Source organism: Oryctolagus cuniculus, chromosome X (assembly GCF_051225735.1).
Source record: "Oryctolagus cuniculus isolate XC-2025 breed Fujian yellow rabbit chromosome X, ASM5122573v1, whole genome shotgun sequence".
In the NCBI taxonomy this organism is placed as follows: Eukaryota; Metazoa; Chordata; class Mammalia; order Lagomorpha; family Leporidae; genus Oryctolagus; species Oryctolagus cuniculus.
Window position 1 is genome coordinate 71,895,583 of NC_142888.1, and position 24,125 is coordinate 71,919,707.

Genomic DNA, 24,125 nt, shown 5'->3' on the forward strand with positions numbered 1-24,125 from the left:
GAAATTCTATATACATTGAACATTAATTCTCCATTCTTTTCTGCCCTCCAGCCCCTGGCAACCTCTATGTTAATTTGTATCTTTGAATTTGTCTGTTTTTAATACCTCCTATAAGTGGAATCATGCAACATTTGTTCTTTTTGTCTGGCTTATTTCTTTGACATAATGATTTGAAGGTTCATCCATGTTGTAGCATGTTTGAGAATTTTATTCCTTTTTAAGGAATAAAATTGTATGTATATACCACATTTCTTTGCTTATGCACTCAGTGCTTTAAAATCCACCTTCTGAAAAATTTGAATAATACTGCTGTGTACATGAGTGTAGAGATACATGTTTGAGCCCCTGCTTTTACTTCTTTTGTGTATATACAGAAAAGTGGAATTGTTGGATCCCACAGTAATTCCGTTTAATTTTTTGAATAATTCTCACATTGTTTTTCTATAGTAGCAGTGCCATTTGCCTAGAAGCAGTGTATCAAAGGTCTACTTTCTTTATATTCTCACCATTACTTGTTACTTTCCTTATTGTTTTTAGTGAGTGTGAAGCAGTATTTCATCATGGTTTTGATTTGAATTTCTCTAAGGACTAGTGACTTTGATCATCTTTCATGTGCTTTTTAGCCATATCTTGTTCTTAAAAATATGTGTATATTTATTTTCATTTTATCTGAAAGTCAGAGAAGAGAGAGCTCTCCAATATGCCAGTTCACCCCCCAAATGACTGCAATAGCCAGGGTGAGGCCAAGCCAAAGCTAGTAGCTAGGAACTCCATTTGGGTCTCTCAGGTTGCTGAGAGGAACTCAAGTCCTTGAGCTGTCACCTGCTGTTTTCCAGGGTGTGCCTTAGTAGGAAGCAGGATTGAAGTGGAGGAGCTATGACAGTAGTCAGGAACTTTGATTCAGGATGTGGATATTCCAAGTGACAGTTTTAACTGCTGCACCATGCATTTGCCACTGTATATCTTCTTTTGAAAAATGTGTATTCCCTAGTCCATTTTTAATTGGATTGTTTGTTTCTTCATACTATACTTTATTGCTAAATATTATTCTAAAGCTTTTCAACAGGGTTTCTTCCACCTTTCATTGGTATGTTAATAGTGGAAAGTAAAATGGATAAACAAATTTTTACTGTTTACCTTTAATCATTTAAATTCCATAGAGTAATTCTGAAGAAGAAGAAGAAAAAGAAGAGGAGGAGGAAGAAGAGGAGGAGGAAGATGAAAATGATGACTCTAAGTCTCCTGGAAAAGGCAGAAAAAAAATTCGAAAAATTCTTAAAGATGATAAACTAAGAACAGAAACACAGAATGCTCTTAAAGAAGAGGAAGAAAGGAGAAAACGTATTGCTGAGAGGGAGCGTGAGCGAGAGAAATTGAGAGAGGTAACCAATTTATTTCTCTTAATCATTTCTTTTCTTTGATATGGCTTTCATAAATATTTTTCAGTACTTCAGGAGTGTTGTAACTAAGCTCAGGATTCTAGTTATAATTTCTTTTTTACTTTTTAAAAATATTTATTTGTTTATTGAAAGGTGGAGTTATGGGGGCAGATTCAAAGAGACAGAGATCTTCCATCTGTATGGTTCACTCCCTAAATGGCTGCAGCCACTGGAGCTGGGCCTATCTGAAGCCAGGAGCCTCTTCTAGGTCTTCCGTGTGGTTGCAGGATTGGCCCAAGGACCATCTTCTTTTTTTTTTCCCCAATATTTATTTATCTATTGGAAAGAATTACAGAGAGGCAGAGTCAGAGAGAGAGAGAGTCAGTCATCTGCTGGTTCACTCCTTAGGTGATCATAGCAGATGGAGCTGTGCCCATCTGAAGCCAGGAGGTTCTTCCAGGTCTCACACAAGGGTGCAGGGGCCGAAGTTCTTGGGCCATCTTCCACTGCTTTCTCAGGTCACAGCAGAGAGCTGGATTGGATGAGCAGCCAGGAATTGAACTGGCACCCATATAGGATGCCAGCATGGAAGGCGGTGGCTTTGCCATTTACACCACAGCGCCAGCCCCAGGGCATCTTCTGTTGCCTTTCCAGGCCATAGCAGAGAGCTAGATCAGCAGTGGAGCAGCCGGGACTCTAACCGGTTCCCATGTGGGATGGCAGCACTGCAGATGGTGGCTTTACCACTGTGCCACAGCTCTGGCCCTTATAATTGCTTTTTCCTACTGGTAGTATTTTATGCAATTTAAGAGTTCTATTGGATTATATTAGTATAATTAGATACATGGAAAGAGTTGAGATTCATTTTTTTTTTGTTAAAGATTTATTTATTTTGTAAGGGTTACAGAGAGAGACAGATATTCCAAGGTGGCTCTGTTGTGTAATGGATAGCGCATTGGACTTCTAATTCAGATAGGTCTTCCATCCGCTGGTTCACTCCCTTAAGGCTGCAGTAGCCAGAGTTGGGCTGATCCCAAGTCAGGAGCCAGGAGCTTCTTCCTGGTCTCCCATGTGGGTGCTGGTACCCAAGCACTTGGGCTCTCTTCTGTTGTTTTCCCAGGCAAATTAGCAGAGAGTTGGTTTGAACTGAGCAGCTGGGACTCGAACTGGCACCTGTATGGGATGTCAGTGTCTCAGACAGAGGCTTTACCCGCCATGCCATAGTGCTGGCCTCAGGTGTTGAGATTCTTGAATGATCACCACAATGATTGTGTGTATTTGTGTAGAACAGTGTTTAAGATTATTTCTTAAACATGTAAAATATTTCAATTTTAAAATAAAATTTTCTCGTAAGCATTTTCAAATGGGCAGGTAGAGAGAATAGTGTAACAAACCTTGATGTATGTATTACATGCTGCTGTTCTCTTCAGGTTATTTGAGAGTAAATCTTACAAATCATATCATATCGTTTCATTTATCAATAGTTGAATATAATGTTAAAAATATTTTTTAAAAGATCATTTATTTGAAAGTCAGAGTTACACAGAGGAGAGGGAGGGAGGGAGGGAGACGGAGAAAGAGAGAGAGAGAGATCTGTCATCTGATGGTTCACTCCCCAGTTGGACACAACAGGCAGAGCTGCACTGATTCACTACCCAGAAAGCTGCATTGGGTGCAGGGCCCAAGCAGTTGGGCTGTCTTCTGCCACTTTCTGCGGTACATTAGAGGGAGTTGGATCAGAAAGGGAATAGCTGGTCCTCAAAATGATGCCCATATAGGATGCCAGCATTGCAGGTGGTGGCTTTACCCACCGTACCGCAGCACCAGCCCTGATTCCTCTCTCTCTTTCTGGTAATCTTTTTGTGTATCTCTGTTTTCTCTATAATTCTTCACCACAATTCAGCCGTCTTATCCTGAGCTTTGTTTCCTCAACTCTGCAAAAGTTCAGTGCTGTGCTTGGGATCCCCCTTTCCCTGATTCTAGAATGTACCTTTGGGTATCAATTCGTGAGAGAACATAGGATTCTCCTTGTTGGTTTTCCTACTCTTAGGAGTCCAGGTCCTGTTGGTGCCTATTATCTAATGTCTGAAATTGTTTTTTGTTATATTGCCTGTTCTGATTACAGCACTAGGGTAAATCTGGTCACTGATACTCCATCATGTCTTGGAAATAGAATTTGGACTCAGCCTTTTTAATTTTGAGCTAAGATTTTTAATGTACTGGTCAAATGTTTTTGTTTTGCTTCTTTTCCCTTCCATTTTTTAATTCATATTTGGGATAAACTTTATTTCTTTGTTTTACTGCAGCTTAATTGATTTTTTAAGAGTTTTATTTTATTTATTTGAAAGAGTTACAGAGAGAGGTAGAGACAGGAGAAAGATGTCTTCCATCCGCTGGTTCACTCCCCAGATGGCTGCAGTGGCTGGAGCTGTGCCGATCTGAAGCCAGGATCCAGGAGCTTCTGCGTCTCTCATGTGGGTGCAGGGGCCCAAGCACTTGGGCCATCCTCCACTGCTATCCCAGGTCATAGCAGAGAGCTGGATCAGAAGAGGAACAGCCAGGACTAGAACCGGCGCCCACATGGGATGCTGGCACTTCAGGCCAGGGCTTTAACCCGCTACGCCACAGTGCCGGCTTAATTGATTATTTGTCCTACATTCTCCCTTGTCATTGCCATCCATCCATCCATCCATCTATTTATTTATTTATTTATTGACAGGCAGAGTGGACAGGATTCTACCATTTCAGTATTCTGCCTCCATACCTTGCAATTAGTACATGGCACTTAGGTAATTTTGTGTGTGTGTTTTTTTTTTTTCCTCTAATGGCTTTGCCCTAGTGATATGAAGCGGGTACACATTCAAATTAGCATACCATAATACTTTAGTGAATGATTAGTCTGTTCCAGATATTTTATATACGTTGCCTTAAGAAATTTTCATAAAAACTCTGTGGAGGCTATTGATAATCGTTCCTAGTATGCATATGCAGAAAAAAAGCTAAGGTAGTTTAGATAGTATGATGAAATGAAGTTTGAATCTAAGTGACCTGTTCTGGTTTTATTCTACCACAGTATGTCCTAGTGTCTTGAATTGTATATCACTTAAAATTTTATGTAAATGCATTTATTTAGATAATTCATTAAAAGTATCTTATTTTTGCTGATTTTAGTTATGATAATGGCATTGTAGTTATGGTTTTAAATTTGTGATCTGAACTGGTGAGCAGTATATGGGAAAGTTACCAGTGAAACAAAATTGGCTATTTATTGATAATTTTTAAAACTAAGTGATGATGGGTAATTGGGTTTGTTTTTCTATTCTGTCTGCTTTTGTGTTTGACAATTTCTGTATTGAAAATTAACAAACCTATTTGTTCCTAGTAACAGTTATAAATATGAAATGAAATGTGCTTATAATTTAAATATTGTAAATCCTTATTTTTTCATGGAACCATAAAACTTTATATTCACATTTTCTTTGTTAAAGTAGTATTTTCTGGTAGTTAAGAGCATGGTGCATGGAGGCCAGTTCTCTTGGTATAAGTCTCAGCATTGTAGTTGTTAAAAATTGTTTGACCTTGTACAAGTTATTTAAAATGCTTGTTTAATCCTTTGGAATTTATTTTTTTAATTTGTAGGATAGAGAATAATTGTACCCACTTTATAAAGTTATTGAATATATCTTATAATTGATAGATACTAGGATGACATATCAAAAATATATGTTAGTATGTGTGTGTATGTGATTGTTTATTTTTAAATAAGGAACTTGAGATAATTGTTTCCTTTTGGAAATTAGATTGAATTTTGTATTCTTATCTCGCTTGTGAGCCTGTTGTTGTGACACTAGTGTTTGAAAACATTTCTTCTCTTTTACAACATATATTTAACAGTGCTTTTCTTTTAAAAAAAAAAAATTTATTTGAAAGAGTTACACAGAGAGGAGTAGCGGGGCGGGGTGGGGGAGAGAAGGGGAGGGGAGTGAAGGGGTAGAGGTCCTTTATCCGATGGCTCACTCTCCACTTGGACACAATGGCCAGAGCTGCACTGATCTGAAACCAGGAGCCAGGAGCCAAGAGCCAGGAGCTTCCTCCTGGTCTCCCATGCGGGTGCAGGGGCCCAAAGACTTGGGCGATGTTCTTACTGATTTCCCAGGCCATAGCAGAGAGCTAGATTTGAAGTGGAGCAGCCAGGTCTGGAACTGGCACCCATATGGGATTCTGGTGCCTCAGGCCAGGGTGTTAACCCTTTGTGCCACAGTCCTGGCCCCTGTGCTTTTCAGTGAGAATCATGTTGACATTTTGTTTGAAACTTTCACACTTTAGAACAGTTTTGTTTGCCTTCCCCTACTACATTAAATATCTGCCCTGACCGATGATTATAACAGTCTAAGTGTCCTCAACACATTTTTGAATGTCCTCTCGAAGAATAGAACTGCCTTGATTGGGAATCATTTGTCTGTTCTAATTCTAATTATTCACCTTAGATTAGTTTGGAATGCTTCTTTTTTCACAGTTCTACCCAATGTGGATTTAAATATACGGAGTTAAATCATTGAACTGGATTATTGTTATTATTATATTGATTATCAGTCCTGTGGAGTTTTTTTTTTTTTCCCTTTTTTCTTTTTGTCTTGACATTACTGAACCAAAATACTGGATGTTTGGTATGGGAGGAGACATATGGAAATTTCCCTTGGTAAGACTGGTGTTACAACATTGCTTGAAAGATTTTTATGAGCTTAACCATCAACAACTTCCTTTCTTGTAGGTGATAGAAATTGAAGATGCTTCACCTACCAAGTGTCCAATAACAACCAAGTTGGTTTTAGATGAAGATGAAGAAACCAAGGAACCTTTAGTACAGGTTCATAGAAATATGGTTATCAAATTGAAACCCCATCAAGTAGATGGTAAGAAACTAGCAGATGATTCAATCATGTGTAGGCAGACTTTAACTAGCATTTGTGTATCTTCCTGTGTGCCTCAGATTCTGCTAAGCACTAGTGATACATTGGTGAGCAAAAAGAAAATATACAGCTCAAAAACAAATAAGGAAGAACAAAATTGGGTTATTAGAAATGCAATGGAGGCTGGCGCTGCGGCTCACTAGGCTAATCCTCCGCCTTGTGGCGCCGGCACACCAGGTTCTAGTCCCGGTCGGGGCGCCGGATTCTGTCCCAGTTGCCCCTCTTCCAGGCCAGCTCTCTGCTGTGGCCAGGGAGTGCAGTGGAGGATGGCCCAAGTGCTTGGGCCCTGCACCCCATGGGAGACCAGGATAAGTACCTGGCTCCTGCCATCGGATCAGCATGGTGCGCCAGCCGCAGCGCACTGGCCGCGGCGGCCATTGGAGGGTGAACCAACGGCAGAGGAAGACCTTTCTCTCTGTCTCTCTCTCTCTCTCTCACTGTCCACTCTGCCTGTCAAAAAAAATGCAATGGATGTTACAAATAGAGAAGAAAGTGCTATTTACTGATAGGTGTATATAGCAAGTAGATTTCTCCTTGTCTACAATAGTTGATTAAGGGCAGCAGGGAGGTTGGAAGAGGTGTAAAGTTAACCAGAACCTTCTTCAGGAAATGTTATTTCAGTATTTTCTTTTTTTAAAAGATTTATTTATTTATTTGAAAGAGTTACACACAGAGAGAAGGAAAGGCAGAGAGAGAGAAATTGATTGATCGATTGATTGATCGATCGTCTATTTGCTGGATCACTCCCCAAATGGCCACTAAAGCTGGGGCTGAGCTAGGCTGAAGCTTGGAGCCAGGAGCTTCTTCTGGGTCTCCCATGTGGATATAGGGGCCCAAGGACTTGTACCATCTTCCACTGCTTTCTCAGGGCATTAGCAGGGAGCTGGATCGGAAGGAGAACAGCTGGAACTTGACCTGGTGCCCATATTGGATGCTGGCGCTGCAGGTAGAGGCTTATCCTACACCACAGCGCCAGCTCCTCAGGTATTATTATTTTGTTTATGGTATCCTACAATGGCATTAGAATCCAAAGTTTTCCTACCATCTACTTTGTTAGAGTGGAATCATTAAGTTAGTTTTGAGAGTGTATGTGAATTAATTTATTAATTGGCCATCTCTTTCTTACTCAGTGTTTACTGTTGAATAAAAGAAAAAATAATGAATTGTTTCTTAGGCTGTTTTTGCTGATTGACTCAGTAATGTGGCAAATATATTAGGAAGCTATTCTCTTTGGGTAAAGTTTCTGTTTTAGATTTCTTATATCTTTTTGCACAGTCTCAGGGAAAGTCATCAACAATGTTAAGTGCTTATATTCACTCTCTTGTTTCTCAGTTTCTAGGGAGGGGGCACCAGTTACATTTAAGAAACTATCTTCTAGCGTTTTCTAAATTCTGTTTCTTAGAAGTTTTGGTTATGTTTTGATGTGTTTATAAAGGAATGTTTTTAACTTAGACTTAAATTTAATTTAATAAGGTTGTCATTTTTAGGTGTTCAATTTATGTGGGATTGCTGTTGTGAGTCTGTGAAAAAGACAAAGAAATCTCCAGGGTCAGGATGCATTCTTGCCCACTGCATGGGCCTTGGTAAGACTTTACAGGTAAGAATTAAATAATATGAAGGGTACCTTGTTTTATGCATACATTAATATATGTGGGATTCTGTTATGTTCCATTCCCAGTTTTAGGAAATGGAGCTATAGAAATGAACAAAAAGAAAAAGATCTCTCAAGGAGTTTATATTCTGTGGTGTGAGAGACAAGGCTAATGAAATAAAATGATAAATATGTACTTTTAAATAATGTTAATAAGGAATTAGGGATGGCATCTTTTAGGAGGTGATGTTTAAGCTGAAATCTTAATGAATTAAGGCAGACGAATTACAGGTGTGGCCAAGAACTTCAAAGCCTCTGAAGTGAGAATTCTTGTACAACTTAAAAACAATTTGATCCTACAAACCATGATTCTGTGATCAATGTGAATATAAGTTATTGTCACACAAGAACAAAGTCACTGGTCTCCATAGAGTGTCCTAGAGCCTTTCAGAAAATACCATGGCCATTTAGAAGAGAATTGTTTTACATAGTACGTTCCATTTTCATGCATTCTGACTTACAAATCTGTAGTAATTACTTTATGGCTTAAAATACAAGCTTATTCCCTAATTTCACAACTTCGCCCTTTAGAAGTATAATAATTTTAATAGTCTAAAATTTTGGTGGGACAGTGTCTTATATTCATATTGATTGTGGAATCATGGAGCTTTAGAGTTTTAAGGCCCCTACACATCTTGTAGACAAGTGTTCTCATTTTATTTTTATATCTCTTTACCTGTACTTTGCCTGGTTTGAAAATAATGACATTTTGATTGGTTGCTTTATTATTTAAAGCAGAACAAAGTCACTATATTGTATAACTGATATATTAAAGCTTAGGAGTCATTTACATGAAGATGGCAAACTTACTTATTTTCTTGTAGGTGGTAAGTTTTCTTCATACAGTTCTTTTGTGTGACAAATTGGATTTCAGCACAGCTTTAGTGGTTTGTCCTCTTAATACTGCTTTGAATTGGATGAATGAATTTGAGAAATGGCAAGAAGGATTAAAAGATGAAGAAAAGCTCGAGGTATCATATTTTCAATGTTTTCTCATAGAGTAAAATATTTTAAATACTTCTAGTACGTATTTCATATTTGGTATTCATATATTTTAATAGCTGCTTTTAAAAATCCTTTTTTTCTTACAAAAGGTCTCTGAATTAGCAACTGTGAAACGTCCTCAGGAGAGAAGCTACATGCTGCAGAGGTGGCAAGAAGATGGTGGTGTTATGATTATAGGTTATGAGATGTATAGAAATCTTGCTCAAGGAAGGAATGTGAAGAGTCGGAAACTTAAAGAAATATTTAACAAAGCTTTGGTTGATCCAGGTAAGATAACAACAGGGACTGACATAAAGAAGTTGGAAAAAACATGTTTATATATTTTTTAAACAAATACTAGAAGAGCAACTCCGAAATAGGTATTTTTTGTTTCAGCTTTTGCCTTCCTTTGGATTCTTTGTATCTCTTCAGTGCTATAAAATGACTATTGATAGCTATTCAGAATTTGCTGAGTTTGGATTTGTTTATAGTTTTCAACAGAGACCTTGTAAAATTGAAAAATATTACAGGTGCTTATGTCACAATTTCCAGTTTTTCCAACTCTTAATATTGGATGATAATAACTTTCTTCGTACTGTGAAACTGTTCTCTTTAAGATTTATTTGAAAGACAGAGGTACAGACAGGCGGAGGCAGAGAGAGAGGGGGAGAGAGAGAGAGAGAGAGAGAGGTTTTCCATCTGCTGTTTCCTCCCCACATGGCTGCAACTGCCAGAGCTGGCCCTATCTGAAGCCAGGAGCCTGGAGATTCTTCAGGGTCTCCCATGTGGGTGCAGCAGGCCAAGGACTTAGGCTATCTTCTACTGATTTCCCAGGCCATAGCAGAGAGCTGGATTGGAACAGCCAGGACAGGAACTAGCACCCATATGGGATGCTAGCATTTAAGGCAGCATCTTTACTTACTACACCATAGCGCTGGCCTTGTGAAAACAGTTTTTTAAGTCTCCATCCAAGCTTGTATCAGTAGAATTGGTGCTTGCCCATCTCCTGTATTTTAAAGGACAGTCACCACAGAGGGTTAAGGTTTGCAGTACTATTCATCCTTTTATGACAGTAATTGGTGTGAGAGCTAAATATTCGTTTCTTATTGACCGACTGAAAAACAACAAATTGTATTATCTGTAAAATCTGAAATGAATTTTTCAAAACTGATTGTAAATTTATATGTATAATATTTTCCCTCTTCTAATGTTACCTTACATCTTACTTCTTTAAAATACTGTTGAGGCATTACCCTCTGGGTAACTGTCTTTGTTAATGTTTTTAAATTCTTTGGCTTTGTGTCATGATAATGACAGTATTAATACATATCTAAGCAATGTTGCCGTTGGTAAACTAAGACCCAGTAAGTGTCTTTTTGCCATGATTAAAGTGGGTGTCTATAAATCTGTTGGTTTACTTTTGGAGAACTATAAATAATGAATATTATCATTGCAGCAGATTTTTTACATGATTTCTTTGGAATAATTTAAAGCAATTTAACGTTTAAAAAACTTAATGTTCTTATTTGTTCATGAGGAAGTAAAGAAAAAAGAAGTTAAAGGGTAACATTTCTCATTACCATGTTTATTATTTAGTGACATTTAAAAGACTTTAATTTGGAATAATTTTCTGTTTACAGAATTTTAGAAATGATAGCAGAAAATTCCCATATGCCCTGTACCTAGCTCCCCTGCTGTTAACATCTTATATTGCCATGGTAGACTTGTGAAAATTTAGTTGGCACAGTATTAACTAGAATCTAAACTTCATTTGAATTTTACCAGTTTTTTTTTAAAGCAAAAAGATTATTTATTTATTTAAAAGGCAGATTGACAGGGAGAGACAGAAAGATTTGTCATTTATTAAACAAAGATTTCTTCCCTTTTTTTAAAAAATAAACATTCATTTATTAACTTGAAAAGCAGAGTTAGAGAGAGAAAGGGAGACATAGAGAGATACTTTCCATCCACTGGTTCATTTCCTAAATGGCCACACAGCTAGGGCTGGGCTAGGCTGCAGCCAGAAGCCTGGAATCCCATCCAGGTCTCCCTTGTGGGTGGTAGGGTCCCAAGGACATAGGCCATCTTCTGCTTTCCTGGGAATGTTAGAATGGAGGGGATCAAAAGTGGAGCATCACAGGGCTCATCCAACACTCATATATGGTGCACAGGCAGCAACTTAACCTGCTTCACCATGATGCTGGCCCCAATTTCTTACTTTTGTGTTAGGAACTTCAGGCATTCTGTCTATATCCCTGGCCCTGACCATCTGTATTCTAGGCCTGAGTTGGTTTTATGTAGTTTTTTGAACAGTGTTTAGCAAGTACTGGTTTTCCTCTAAATCATGGCCCTTGTTTCCATTCCAATTCATCTAGCACCATTTCTGAAATACCTGTGATATGATATATCTTATATTGAAAATCCTGTAACATGTGTCCTACATTCTGGTATTTCCAACAAGGGCTTATATTGAAACTCTTTTTATGTATTTCACCACTTTTACACCTCCACCATCCCCTTAGCCCTGGAGGATAGGGTGAAGCGACAGATATTTCTCATCCACCTTAACTAGGCTTCAGTGAGGGATTGATTTGTTCAGAGAAATTAAGCACAGCTTCAGCTATTTCTTTTTCTAACTGATTAGGCTCTCCCCCCCCCCCCCAAACCCACAGCACAGAATTTCCTAAATGTCAGAAGAACAATTTGAAAATTTTAGTTTTGAGAACAGGTGTCAAAATAATGCCATTGTTAAAACAGAAAAAGTTTGGGTTGACTTTTATATAAAATTGTTCCCATCTGCAGCTGTCCAGTGGCCTTGCTTGTTCATGTGAAGGCATATTTTGCTGCTTTCTGTGTTTCATGTCCTCACAAATGGCCAATACACTTGCACTCACAGAAATAGCTGATTCATTCCCCAAATGGCTTCAACAGCTGGGGCTGGGCCAGGCTGAAGCCAGGAGGCAGAAACTCTATCTTAGTCCCCATGTGTGTGGCAGGGGCTCAAGTACCTGGCAAATTAGCAGGGCACTGGATTGGAAGTGGAGCAGCTGGGACACAAACTGGCACCTATATGTGATGCTATCAGAGTTGCTGGCTTAACATGCTGTGCCACGCTGCTTACCTCTATTTTTCTTGATTTTTAATCACTAGGTTTTCCCATCCAAGGTAGCAGAATACATTTAGTTGCTTTGTCTCTTTAGTGTCTTCTTGTCTATGGCAAATTTCTGTCTGTATTCTTCATTATCTCCTCACTCTTAAGGCATACTGTTTATGTACCCAGTAGATTATTCACTAATCTCAGTCTTCTGTTTCTTGTGACTTGACTGAGGTTAATAGGTTCTTGAAAGAATACATCTGAAGTAAAGAACCCTTTTTATCATATCAGGGAGTACATGAAATCCACATGATAATACTGGTGATTTTGAATTTCATCATTTGGTTAATGAAATGTTTATCAGGTTTCTCAACTGTAGAATGATGTTTTTTATCTGTGCCTATTGCAGTCACTAAATCTAGCCCACCTGAATGGGAGGAGGGCCTAAATTAAGCTCAGTCTCCAATAGTAGATCTATCATAGTGTACAGTAGACATTTTATCTACACATAAAATTTGGATTTTTTCATTAGGAAAGATTTATCATTTCTTGCCGAATTATATTAGTCAGTCATTGATTTATATCAGTATGTACTCATCTGTTTTTAGTGTATACATTGGAATATAATTAATGCTACTATTTTTAAACTTTTAAAAATTTATTTCAGAGACAGGGAAAGGAGAGAGTTCCCCACTGGTTCACTCCCCAAATTACTAACTGCTGGGGTTAGGCTGGGCCATTACCTGGAGCTGGGAACTCCATTTAAGTCTCCCACAGAGGTGGTAAGAACCCAGCTACTTCAGTCATACCTGCTGCCTCTCAGGGTCTGCATTAGAAGGAAGTTGGAGTTAGGAAAAAAGCTGGATATTGAACCTAGGTACTCTGGTATGGGACACTGGCATCTTTACTGGTTTCTTAATGAACTAGGCTAAACATACCCCCTAATATTACATTATTTGTTTTGTTCAAATTCTTTCTCTTTACCTATTGGGAGCTTTTAAAGGTTAGTTCCTGTATCCCTTTTATATTATCCCCTCCTCCTTTTTTTTTTTTTAAAAAAAGATTTATTTGTTTGAACAATAAGGATAGAAAGAATATGAATCTCTCATCTGCTGGTTCATCCCCTAAATGGCTGCAACAGCCAGGACTGGGCCAGTCTGAAGCTATGAGACTGAAACTCCATCTGGGTCTCCTATGTGAGTGGCAGTGGCCCAAGTTCTTGTGCCAATATCTGCTTCTTTACTGGGCACATTTGCAGGGAGCTGCATCTGGAAGCATAGCACTTGAACTTTCACTTCAATATGCAATGGTGGCATTGCACATGGTGTTTTAACCCACTGTGCTACAACATTGGCTCCATCTCTTTGGGGAATATGTCATTACTTTTCGCCACTAGAAGATGCTCCAGGCCCAAGTTACTTCATGGTAGTTGACCTTGTTTGTAGTCTCAAGGTGGCACAGAGCATCACATGCAAAGAGACAGGAAGTGTGTATGTCTGTGTTTGTATGTCTCTCTACCCTTTCTTGTAAAGCTGTCAAGATTCATTCATGGGTGTTCTGCCCTTAACACCATAGTTGAGATGTTTCCACCCTGTTTTCCTGTTAACCTAAGACTTTGGGAAATAAGCTCCTACATGAGTTTGGAAAGACAAACTATATTTAAGTCATATCATTCTGTCACCAGATTTGATTATGCTTGACTTTACATGAAAAGCATTTTTAGATACTTCATGAAGGGGCTAGTGCTGTGGCCTAGTAGGTTAAGCTTCTGTTTGTGGCGCTGGCATCATATATGGGCACCAGTCCTGCCTGCTCCAGTTCTGATCCAGTTCCCTGCTAGTGTGCCGAGGAAGGCAGTGGAAGATGGCCCAAATGCTTGGGCCCCTGCAGCCACTTGAGAGACTCAGAAGAAGCTCTTGGCTCCTGCCTTTGGATGGGTCCAGCTCAAGCTGTTGTGGCCATGTTGGGGGAGTGAACCAGCAGATGGAAGGCTTCTCTCTCGGTCTGTCCCTCTTTCTGTAACTCTACCTCTCAAGTAAATATTTTTTTAAAAAAAGATACTTCATAAAGATATAATAAAGACATCTTTTCACTTAATGTTCTCCTGGTTGATCCACTTTATAGCATGTATTGATACTTCATGCCTTATCAAGGCCAAATAGTATTTCTTTTTTTAAAATTATTTATTTATTTAAAAGAGTGAGAGAGTGAGAGGAGAGGAGAGGAGAGGAGAGGAGAGGGAGGGGGGGAGAGAGAGAGAGAGAGAGAGGTCTTCAGTCTGCTGGTTCACTCCCCAATTGGCTACAAGGGCTGGAGCTATGCTGATCCAACACCAGGAACCAGGAGCTTCTTCCGGTCTCTTGACTTGGGTGCAGGGGCCCAAGGACTTGGGCCATCTTCTTTTGCTTTCCCAGGCCATGGTAGAGAGCTGGATCGGAAGTGGAGCAGCCAGGACTTGGATCAGTGCACATATGGGATGCCGGCACTGCAGGCGGCGGCTTTACCCGCTGCACCACAGTGCTGGTCTCGTATTTTGTTTAAATCTTCAGTTACAAGGCATTTCAGTTGTTTCTAAATTTTGACTATTATGAAAAATATTGCTATGAATATTCATCTACAAATTTGTATTCCAGCATCTGTTTTCATTTATTTTGTGTATATACTTAGAAATAGAATTATTGAATCACATGATAAGTATCTTTTAGCTTTTTGAGGGAATGCCAGTTTCTTACAGTAGCTATGGTATTCGATGTTCTTACCAGAAGTATATGAAAATTCTAGTTTACCCATGTCTTTGTCAATACTTGTTATTATCTGGATGTTTTATCCTAGCCAACCTCATGGATGTGAGTGGGTATCTCGTTGTGTCATTTTCCCCATGAATAATGATGTTGAGCATCTCTTTATGTGCCAGAGCTGTGCCGATCAGGAGCCAGGAGCCAGGAGCTTCTTCCAGGGGCCCAAGCACTTGGACCATCCTACACTGCCTTCCCAGCCATTAGCAGGGAGCTGGGTCAGAAGTAGAGCAGCCAGGACTTCAACCGGCTCCCATTTGGGATGCCAGTGCTGCAGGCAGAGGCTTAACCTACTATGCCACAGCACTGGCCCCCTACTCCCATTCTGAGAGTTGTCTTTTTACTTTTATTATCCTTTTATGCACAGGTTTAAAATTTAAAGGTTTTATTTACTTGAAAGGCAATATGACAGAGGGAGAGATGGAGAGAGACAAAAAAAATCTTATCTGCTGATTCACTCCCACAAATGGTCCCAACAGCCAAGTCTAGGGCTAAGGCAAAACCAGGAGTCTAGAACTCTATCCAGGTCTCCAGTGTGGGTGGCAGGGACCTAGATTCTTGGGTCATCATCTGCTTTCCCAAGGGCATTAGCAGGGAGCTGCATCAGAAGCAGAACAGCCAGGACTCAAACTAGCCTTCCAATAGGGGATGCTGGTACACAAGTTGCAGCTTAACCTGTTAGGCCTCAGTGCTGGCCCTAGGTTTTAAAAATTTTGATGAGGTTTAACTTGTCTGCTTTTTCTTTTGTTGCTGATGCTTTGAGTGCATGTCTAGAAATCCATTGTTTAATTCAAGGCCATGAATTTTTTTGAAGATTTTTAAATTTATTTGAAAGCAGAGTTACAGAGAGAGGAAGAGGCAAAGAAAGGGAGGGAGAGAGAGATATTCCATCTAGTGGTTCACTCCCTGAATGGTCATATCAGCTGGAGAGCTTCTTCTGGATCTCCAATGTGGGTGCAGGGACCCAAGCATTTAGACCATATTTTGCTAGTCTTCCAGATGTATTAGCAGGGAGCTGGATCTTAAGTGGAGCTGCTGTGTCGTGAACTGTTGCCCATATGGGATGCTGGCCTCACAGGCAGAGGTGTAACCTGCTATATGCCACAATCCAAGCCCCAAGGCCATGAATATTTATTCCTGTTTTTGTTTTTTCACAGGCAGAGTTAGACAGTGAGAGAGAGAGAGAGAGAGAGAGAGAGAGAGAGAGAAAGGTCTTCCTTCCGTTGGTTCACTCCCCAAAGGGCCGCCACGGCCAGCACTGCACTGATTTGAAGCCAGGAGCCAGGCGCTTCCGCGTGGGCGCAGGGCCCAAGCACTTGGGCCATCCTCCACTGCCCTCCCGGGCCACAGCAGAGAGCTGGACTGGAAGAGGAGCAACCGGGACAGAATCTGGCGCCTCAACCAGGACTAGAACCCAGGGTGCCGGCGCCGCAGGTGGAGGATTAGCCTAGTGAGCTGCAGCGTCGGCATATATACCTGTTTTAACTGTTTTATAGTTCTAGCTATTAAATTTATGTCTTGATTTATTTTGAATTAGTTTTTGTGTATGGTATGAGGGAAATGCCCAATTTTATCTTTTACATTTTGATATCTGATTGTCCAAATACTAGTGTGTTGGAAAGAGTATTCTTTCGCCAGTGAAAAGTCTTGGTATCCTTGTTGAAAATCAGATAGATGTGTTTGCTTTTTCTAGAACTTCCTGTACAATGCTGAATATAAATGATAAGGGCAGTTGTCTTCCCAAGACCTCATAAAGCTCTTCATCTTTGACCATTAAATTTAATAAGAGTTTTGCTTTTATTGGTCAGGTTGAGTTAGTTGTATGTTGAGTTTTTCGGTTTGTTTTGTTATTTTTTAAAAATAAATTCCTGGGTTTATTATCCTTGTTAGAATCTAGGAGACACTTTGATCTCTCCACTAGGTTTTATTGAAAAACTATAGTTTTAACTTTCCTTTTTTTTCCATAGCATGGAGTAGTGATAGCTGGTGTGTTGTATCTGGGAAATCTATCTATATTGCAACCAGAATCTCAAATCCAATATGTATATATAATATATCTACTAAGAGGAATATTCTAAAATATTTAAAATAAAGTAATATTTTAAATATTTAAAGTAAATATTTAAAATATTTAAAAATATTTAAATATTTTATTAATTTTTATTAAATATTTTAAATAAAGTAAGCTTTATGATTTAGTGTTAGTAATCTTTCATACATAATTTTCTTTGCCACCAATGTCTAGAGTGTCCGGCTTTAAGTACTTCTAAATTTATTGGCAGGGATCTTTTGAACAGAACTCAGTTTTCCACTATATGTTTTCCTTTTTGCCTAATTTGTCTTCTTCGATTTGGAGCAAATTGGTGGTAATGAAGAATCCCATAAATGACAACTGAGTGTATGAAGACTTGGGTTCTAGTGTAACACGAGTCTGAATTGATAGAAGCAAAATGTCAGAGATAGTTTTGAGTGTCAGATTCTTAAGGTTGAGGTGAGTTCTGAAATTGGGAGGGTATTAGATCAGAATCCTGGAAAATTGGGAGCATGTGTTAGGATTGGAACAGTGTTTAGAGCAGCCCACATTTGTTAGAAATGTTCCCTTTTGAAATCAGCTTTTGGTGATAACAGTCGCTTCATTTTCTCCTGGTTTCACTGAGTCTGGTATTTGGGACAGGCATGCATGGGCAATTTCAACCATTTTATTTATTTGAACAACAGAGTGACAGAGAGAGGGAGACCGACAGAATTTTTTGTCAATATTTCTCTCTAATATATTTATGGTTTTTGACTTTTTAGATACACCAGTAGGTGGCAATGTAACATACCAAGAACGAACTTATATTTAAATAGTATGTAACAAAACCTTTACCTGGCCTTTTCTCCCTAACCTTCCAATTGTTTTTGAAAACATACTCAGAATTTGTCTTCCTCTAATTAAAATATTTGATGGATTTGAGAGAGGAGAGAGAGACAGAGAGAGAGAGACAGAGGGAGATATTGCATCTATTGGTTTACTCCCCAGATGCCTGTAACAGCTGGGGCTATGCCAGGCTGAATCTAGGAACTCAGAGATGGACAGTTTTGGTCTTAAATTTGGATTCCAGGGACCCAACTACTTGAGCTATCACTTGCTGCTTCCCAGGGCATGTGTTAGCAAGAAACTGGAATTGGGAGTGGAGCCAGGATTCAAACTCACTCTAATGTGGGATGCAAGCATCCCAAGTGATATCTTAACCATTATGCCAAATACTCACCCCTGACACTCATGTTTTCCTGTTCAATGTACTTAAACTGGTCTAGTAGAGTTTTCTATTCACATTAGTGTATTTAGATTTTTGGCTTCAGAGGATATAATCAATGTATATGTGCGTATACAATAATAATTCAAGGTTACTGTATGATTTCAGCAGTAAAATAGATCTAACAATGTAATTTCATAAAATATAGATTTCTGTAGTGTATTCAACCATCTTCAGTTAATAATATCTTTCCGATAGCCTTGAATTTTTGAACTTTTGAAATGTTTGTGAAGCCTTTCCTAAATCCCTTTTTTTCTGCTCTTCAGTACCTCAGGGATGTTATTCTTGTACTTTTCATAAAATGATTTATCAGTGTGGGTGTTTGTTTATTATTTTTATTGTATTTGAAAGGCAGAGATATGGATAGAAAATCTTTCTGCCGGTTCCCTTCCCAGATACCTACAAAGGTTGGGACTGGGCTAGGTGAAGCCGCTAGCAAGGAACTCAATCTGGGTCTCCCACCTGAGTGGTAAAGACCTAAGTATTTGAGTGATTATCTGCTTCCATCCAGGGTGCACATGAGTAAGAAGCCAGGATTAGAAGCAGAGCCAGGACTCAAGCACAAGCACTTACGGGATGTGGGTATCACAAGTGACTTCCCAGCTGTTACACCAAATGCCTCACCTATGTAGGTATTTTAAAATTCTACTCCCTCATTCATATATTATTTCAGAATGAGGTTTTTTAGAAAATTTATTTTCAAGGTAACTAAAATATATCCCTTTTATATATTAAAAGGTTTCTACATTTAGATATTTTGTTAGAAAATGTTGTGTATATTCTTACTAGTAAATGGAATATGAATAACATAATTTAACTTTTTTATGTTAACAGGGTTATAGACAAGTATATTTATTTTTATTCATTCTTTCTTTTGTTGCTCTGGGATCCTTACAGTGGATGAATAGGACTTTCTATTCCTCCATTGCCATATTAAGAAATAGTTCTTTTATGTTAAAGAAATAATAAAAGTAATTTCTGTTATTAAGGAAAATACCAACAGTAGAAAAAGGTGTATCTTGAAATACATGTTCCCTTCCTCCTTGTCTCATTTTGTTTCATGTATAACGCTCTAGAGATTCTTTTCCCTTTCTGAAGCTGGTATTTTATTTTTTGAGTCTCACTTATTTATTCAAAAGGCAGAGCAAAAGAGGGAGAATGATCTTCCATCGGCTGGTTTACTCCCCAAATGGCTGCAACAGCTGGGTCTGGGCCAGGTTGAAGCCAAGAGCCCGGAATTCATTCTGATTTCCCACATTAGTGGCAAAGGCCTAAGCACTTACCCCATCTCATGCTGCCTTCCCAGGCACATAAGCATGGAGCTGGATCAGAAGCAGAGCAGCTGGGACTTGGAATTGGCAATCCCTTATGGGGTGGTGGCATTGCAAGTGGTGGCTCAACCTTCTGCACTGCCAGTCCTAGAAATTTGCATATTACATTGCAATGTTTAAATGGTTCTTAATTAATATCAGGTTCAATAATTCAGAAGAAAGACTCACAGAACTCAGAACTCACAGTTTATTACAGTGAAAGGATAGAAATTAAAACCAGAAGCAGGGAAATGCAGAAAGGCAGGATCCAGGAGCATTCCAAGTCATATCTTAACTACTACACCAAATGCCTGCCACTACAATTGTATTTCAGCTATAATACCGAAGAAGTTATTTTTGAAGGAGACTTTTGAAGTAGAAGATGAATTTTATCTAATATTTAATAAATGGGATGTAGTTCGACCACTGCTATTATTGAATAATGTGACTTTTAAATTTTGTTCTATGTATATTCCTGTTAATCTTTGCTAATAGTTTTAACCTGATCCCCAATGCCAAGTATTATCTTCGGAGACTATTTTTAGCGTTAAAATATGTTTGCTATTTTAAAATATCACAAATCTGTTGAAGATCTTTTTCCACATTGTGGTTATTATTATTCTTTCTTGTTTTGAATACTCACTCACTAGGCCTTAAGTACTATTTGTAGGAATACTTTAATACTCTACTTTTGGCATATAATTAATATTAATATTGCTATGATTTTATTTTATCTTCCTTTAAGATCTGTACTATTAAAAGATTACTTAATTGGATGAGATTTTCAGTTTTATATTTTAATTGTTTTTTTCATATAATTTTTAGGCCCTGACTTTGTTGTTTGTGATGAAGGCCATATTCTAAAAAATGAAGCTTCTGCTGTTTCAAAAGCTATGAATTCTATACGATCAAGGAGGAGAATTATTTTAACAGGAACACCACTTCAAAATAACCTAATTGAATGTGAGTTTATATCTGTGATGATGCTGTAGCATATTGGTATTGTTTTGGATATATATATTTACCTCTTTGCCGTTGGCTTTTCTACTTAGTCTACTGTGAAAAAACATTCTTTTCAGGTTGAGATGCTTTAAAAATATGACTAGTAAACTTCAGTCAAATAGTGTGCCATTGTGAGTGTTGGCATATAAATACAGAATTCAGAATACCATTAAAGCATCAAAGAGTATCAAGATTTTTATTTTTTAAAGATATTTTCTTCTTTGAGAGTCAAAGTTACCTAGAGAGGGGTATCTAGAGAGAGAGAGACAAAGATCTTTCATCTGCTGTTTCACTTCCCAAATGGTCGCAGCCCTCAGGGCTGGGCCAGGCCAAAGTCAGCATCCAGGAGCTAGAAGCCCGGAGCTTCTTCCTAGTCTCCCATGTGGGTGGCAGCACCCAAGTACCTGAGTCATTCTGCTGCTTTCCCAGGCACATTAGCAGGAAGCTGGATTGGAAGTGGAGCAACAGGGACATGAACTGGTGTTCATATGTGATGCTGGCATCCTAGGTGGTGGTTTTACCTGCTATGCCACGACACCAGCCCCTTAATGATTTTTTAAAAAGTACAAATGCGTATGTGAGCTCAGGAGATACTATAAGGACAAATATCTATTTTGCAATGCGAAATGTGAACAGTGCAGAAAAGTGGATATGGGAGAAGAACTGTGCTGAATCCATAGTAGGAGAGTTTGATGCTGAAGACAGATTTTTGGAACTCAGGAAGTGACTGGTTAATTTCCTTCATTTTCATACATGTATGCTAATACTGAAGATGGGAATATAAGATTATTCATCAAATATGCAAATTGAAATTTCCCTATATAATATCCCACATTTTTCTGTTTCCCATTGTAATAGCCGTTTGATATTTTTAAGTTATTGTATTCTTTTTTTATAAAGAAAAATCTTATGGGACCAGTGCTGTGGTGCAGTAGGTTAATTTTTCACCTTCAGTGCTGGCATCCCATATGGGCACCATTGCGAGTCTTGGGGCTGCTCCTCTTCCGAACCAGCTCTCTGCTATGGCGTGGGAAAGCAGCAGAAGGTAGACCAAGTACTTGGACACCTGTACCCTCATGGAAGACCTGGAAGAAGCTTCTGCCTCCTGGCTTCGGATTAGCCCATCTCCAGCCGTTGCAGCCATTTGGAGAGTGAACCAGTGGTTGGAAAACCTCTTTCTCTGTCTCTCCCTCTCACTGTCTGTAATTCTACCTCTCAAATAAATAAATAAATAAATATATAAAATCTTTAAAAAATTAAAGAAGAAAAATCTTTTATTTAATTAATTTGTTTTAAAGACTTATTTACTTATTTGAATGTCAGAATTATAGAGAAAAAGAGAAAGAAAGTGTGATCCTCCATCTGCTGGTTTACTGTCCAAATGGTTGCATCTGCTAGGGCTGAACCAGGCCAGAGCCAGGATCCAGGAGTTGATTCTGGGTCTCCCACATGCGTAGCCAAGTACTTGGGCCTTCCTCTACTACTTTCCCAGGCACATTAGCAGGGAGTTAGACAGGAAGCAGAGCAGCCAGGTACAAACCTGTGCCCATTTTGGATGCTGGCACTGTAGCCTGTGGCTGTACCTGGTACGCCACAATGCTGGCCCCTCAAGTTTGCAATTTCAAAAATTCTTTTTGGGACGAGTTCTATCTTTTCTAATGGGGTAGTCTTAGACTAAATAAAAACCATGGTTAGAGCCACAGTTTACTTGTCTTATATATGTTATAATGAATAATGAGAACAAATACTACATGTTCTTCCTTCCATGTGGAAGCTAAAAAAAATGTAAAAACAGTAATAAAAAGAATTGTCTGTATGTATCAGTATTGCTACAAAAATAGTTTTGTCAAATGTTGTTTTATATGTTTGCCAAATAGGTAAGAATGGTACACTACTATAGTTTCAATGACCTATGTTGATTTTAAAATTTACTGTCTGAGTGTATGGTAATCATTTCATTGTTTATAACCTTTGCCTTATTCCTGCTGAACTATGATCTTTTTACTTTTTACTTGTTGAATTCTTTACTTAATATAGTATTAAGCTTTTGACTATATAGTAAATTAAAAATATGTTATTTAAAAAATTAAGAGAGGGAGGAGAGAAGGAAAGTATCATTATATTCTTAGAAATGTCTATGAACTACATTGAATGTGTGTTCTTTGTATTAATATCACATTATTAATTGATAAAACTTTTGTAGTTATTATCATGCATTTGTTATGACCCTGAGAATCTCATGTATCAATAAATTTCTTTAAAATATAAAAATTAAGAATAAAGTTTCCTTAGTTTTTTTTTTAAATTAGTGTATAGTATTTAGGGATGATTTTTATTTCAAATTTTTATCTGATTTAGGTAATCCAGTTCTATAGTTGTTTTATAGCTAATATTTATGCTATATTTAATTTGATATTTGTTTCTTTGTAGTTTAATTCTAATGCTTTTATTTCATGTATTATTGACATGAGCAATTCATCTAGGAGTTTTTGTGAGTCTTTTTAACCATTGTTAATATTGTTAATTAATATCTTCTTTCTTAGATCACTGTATGGTTAACTTTATCAAGGAAAATTTGCTTGGATCCATTAAGGAGTTCAGGAATAGATTCATAAATCCAATTCAGAATGGTCAGTGTGCCGATTCCACCATGGTAGATGTCAGAGTGATGAAAAAACGTGCTCATATTCTCTATGAGATGTTAGCTGGATGTGTTCAGGTACAAATATTTTCCATAATAATAAAAAATGTTATTTTCTTAAATTGGAATCTGATAATGTTTTCTGACTTTAAACCTTTTTTATGTTTTTTTTTTCTTCCTTTGTCAGTGTTTAGTTTTGAATAGTTTGCAACATTCAACTTTTTAAAAACTTTTCTGGGATGGTCATTTGACCTAGCTATCAAGGTGACTATGTCACCGGCGCCATGGCTCAATAGGCTAATCTTCCGCCTGTGGCGCCGGCACTCCAGGTTCTAGTCCCGGTTGCTCCTCTTCCAGTCCAGATCTCTGCTATGGCCCGGGAGTGAAGTGGAGGATGGCCCAAGTGCTTGGGCCCTGCAACCGCGTGGGAGACCAGGAGAAGCACCTGGCGGATCAGCGCGGTGTGCGGGCTGCATCGCGCTGACCACAGTGGCCATTAGGAGGTGAACCAAGAGAAAAGGAAGACCTTTCTCTCTCTCTCTCTCTCTCTCTGTCCACTCTGCCTGTCAAAAAAAAAAAAAAAAAAAAAAAAAAACCAGTACTTGGTTTTAGAACCCAACTCCAGCTTCTTCTGATGCAGACCATGGGAGGTAGCAATGATGGTTCAAGTATTTGGGTTTCTGCCACCCATGTGGGTGATCTGGATTGAGTTCCCAGCTTTCATTTCCCAACTTTCGCCCAGCCCAGCCCAATCCTGACTGTTATGCATATTTGGGAAATGAGCGAGATTACGGGAACTGTTTCTCTGTCTCTATGAAATAAATAAGAATTTAAGAAATAGATTTTAAAAATTTCTAAGTTTCAGTGTGAAGTTTAGAATGTAGTTGATTATTTGTTAAGTATAAAGCCTCCTACATTACTACATTAATGTTATTCTTCATTGAGTTCTTAAGAGGATCACAGTTGTCATGATTAAGAAATTCCTACACTTACCCTAATT

At 38.4% G+C, this 24,125-nt stretch overlaps 1 protein-coding gene across 39 annotated transcripts in view; it reads left to right on the forward strand.

Moving 5' to 3' along the window:
• ATRX (ATRX chromatin remodeler) overlaps positions 1 to 24,125 on the forward strand; it is a 201,839-nt gene that overhangs the window by 84,733 nt on the left and 92,981 nt on the right. For all 39 annotated transcript variants that reach the window (XR_011385580.2, XR_011385579.2, XR_016228266.1 and 36 more), the window contains 7 exons: positions 1,161 to 1,382; positions 6,151 to 6,292; positions 7,837 to 7,946; positions 8,825 to 8,971; positions 9,095 to 9,272; positions 20,308 to 20,445; positions 23,028 to 23,203. Coding sequence is in view for 36 of the 39 variants with exons in the window: in XM_089324715.1 (XP_089180841.1) it covers positions 1,161 to 1,382; positions 6,151 to 6,292; positions 7,837 to 7,946; positions 8,825 to 8,971; positions 9,095 to 9,272; positions 20,308 to 20,445; positions 23,028 to 23,203 (1,113 nt within the window). In the remaining 3 variants the exon portion in view is untranslated. The remainder of the gene's footprint in view (positions 1 to 1,160; positions 1,383 to 6,150; positions 6,293 to 7,836; positions 7,947 to 8,824; positions 8,972 to 9,094; positions 9,273 to 20,307; positions 20,446 to 23,027; positions 23,204 to 24,125) is intronic.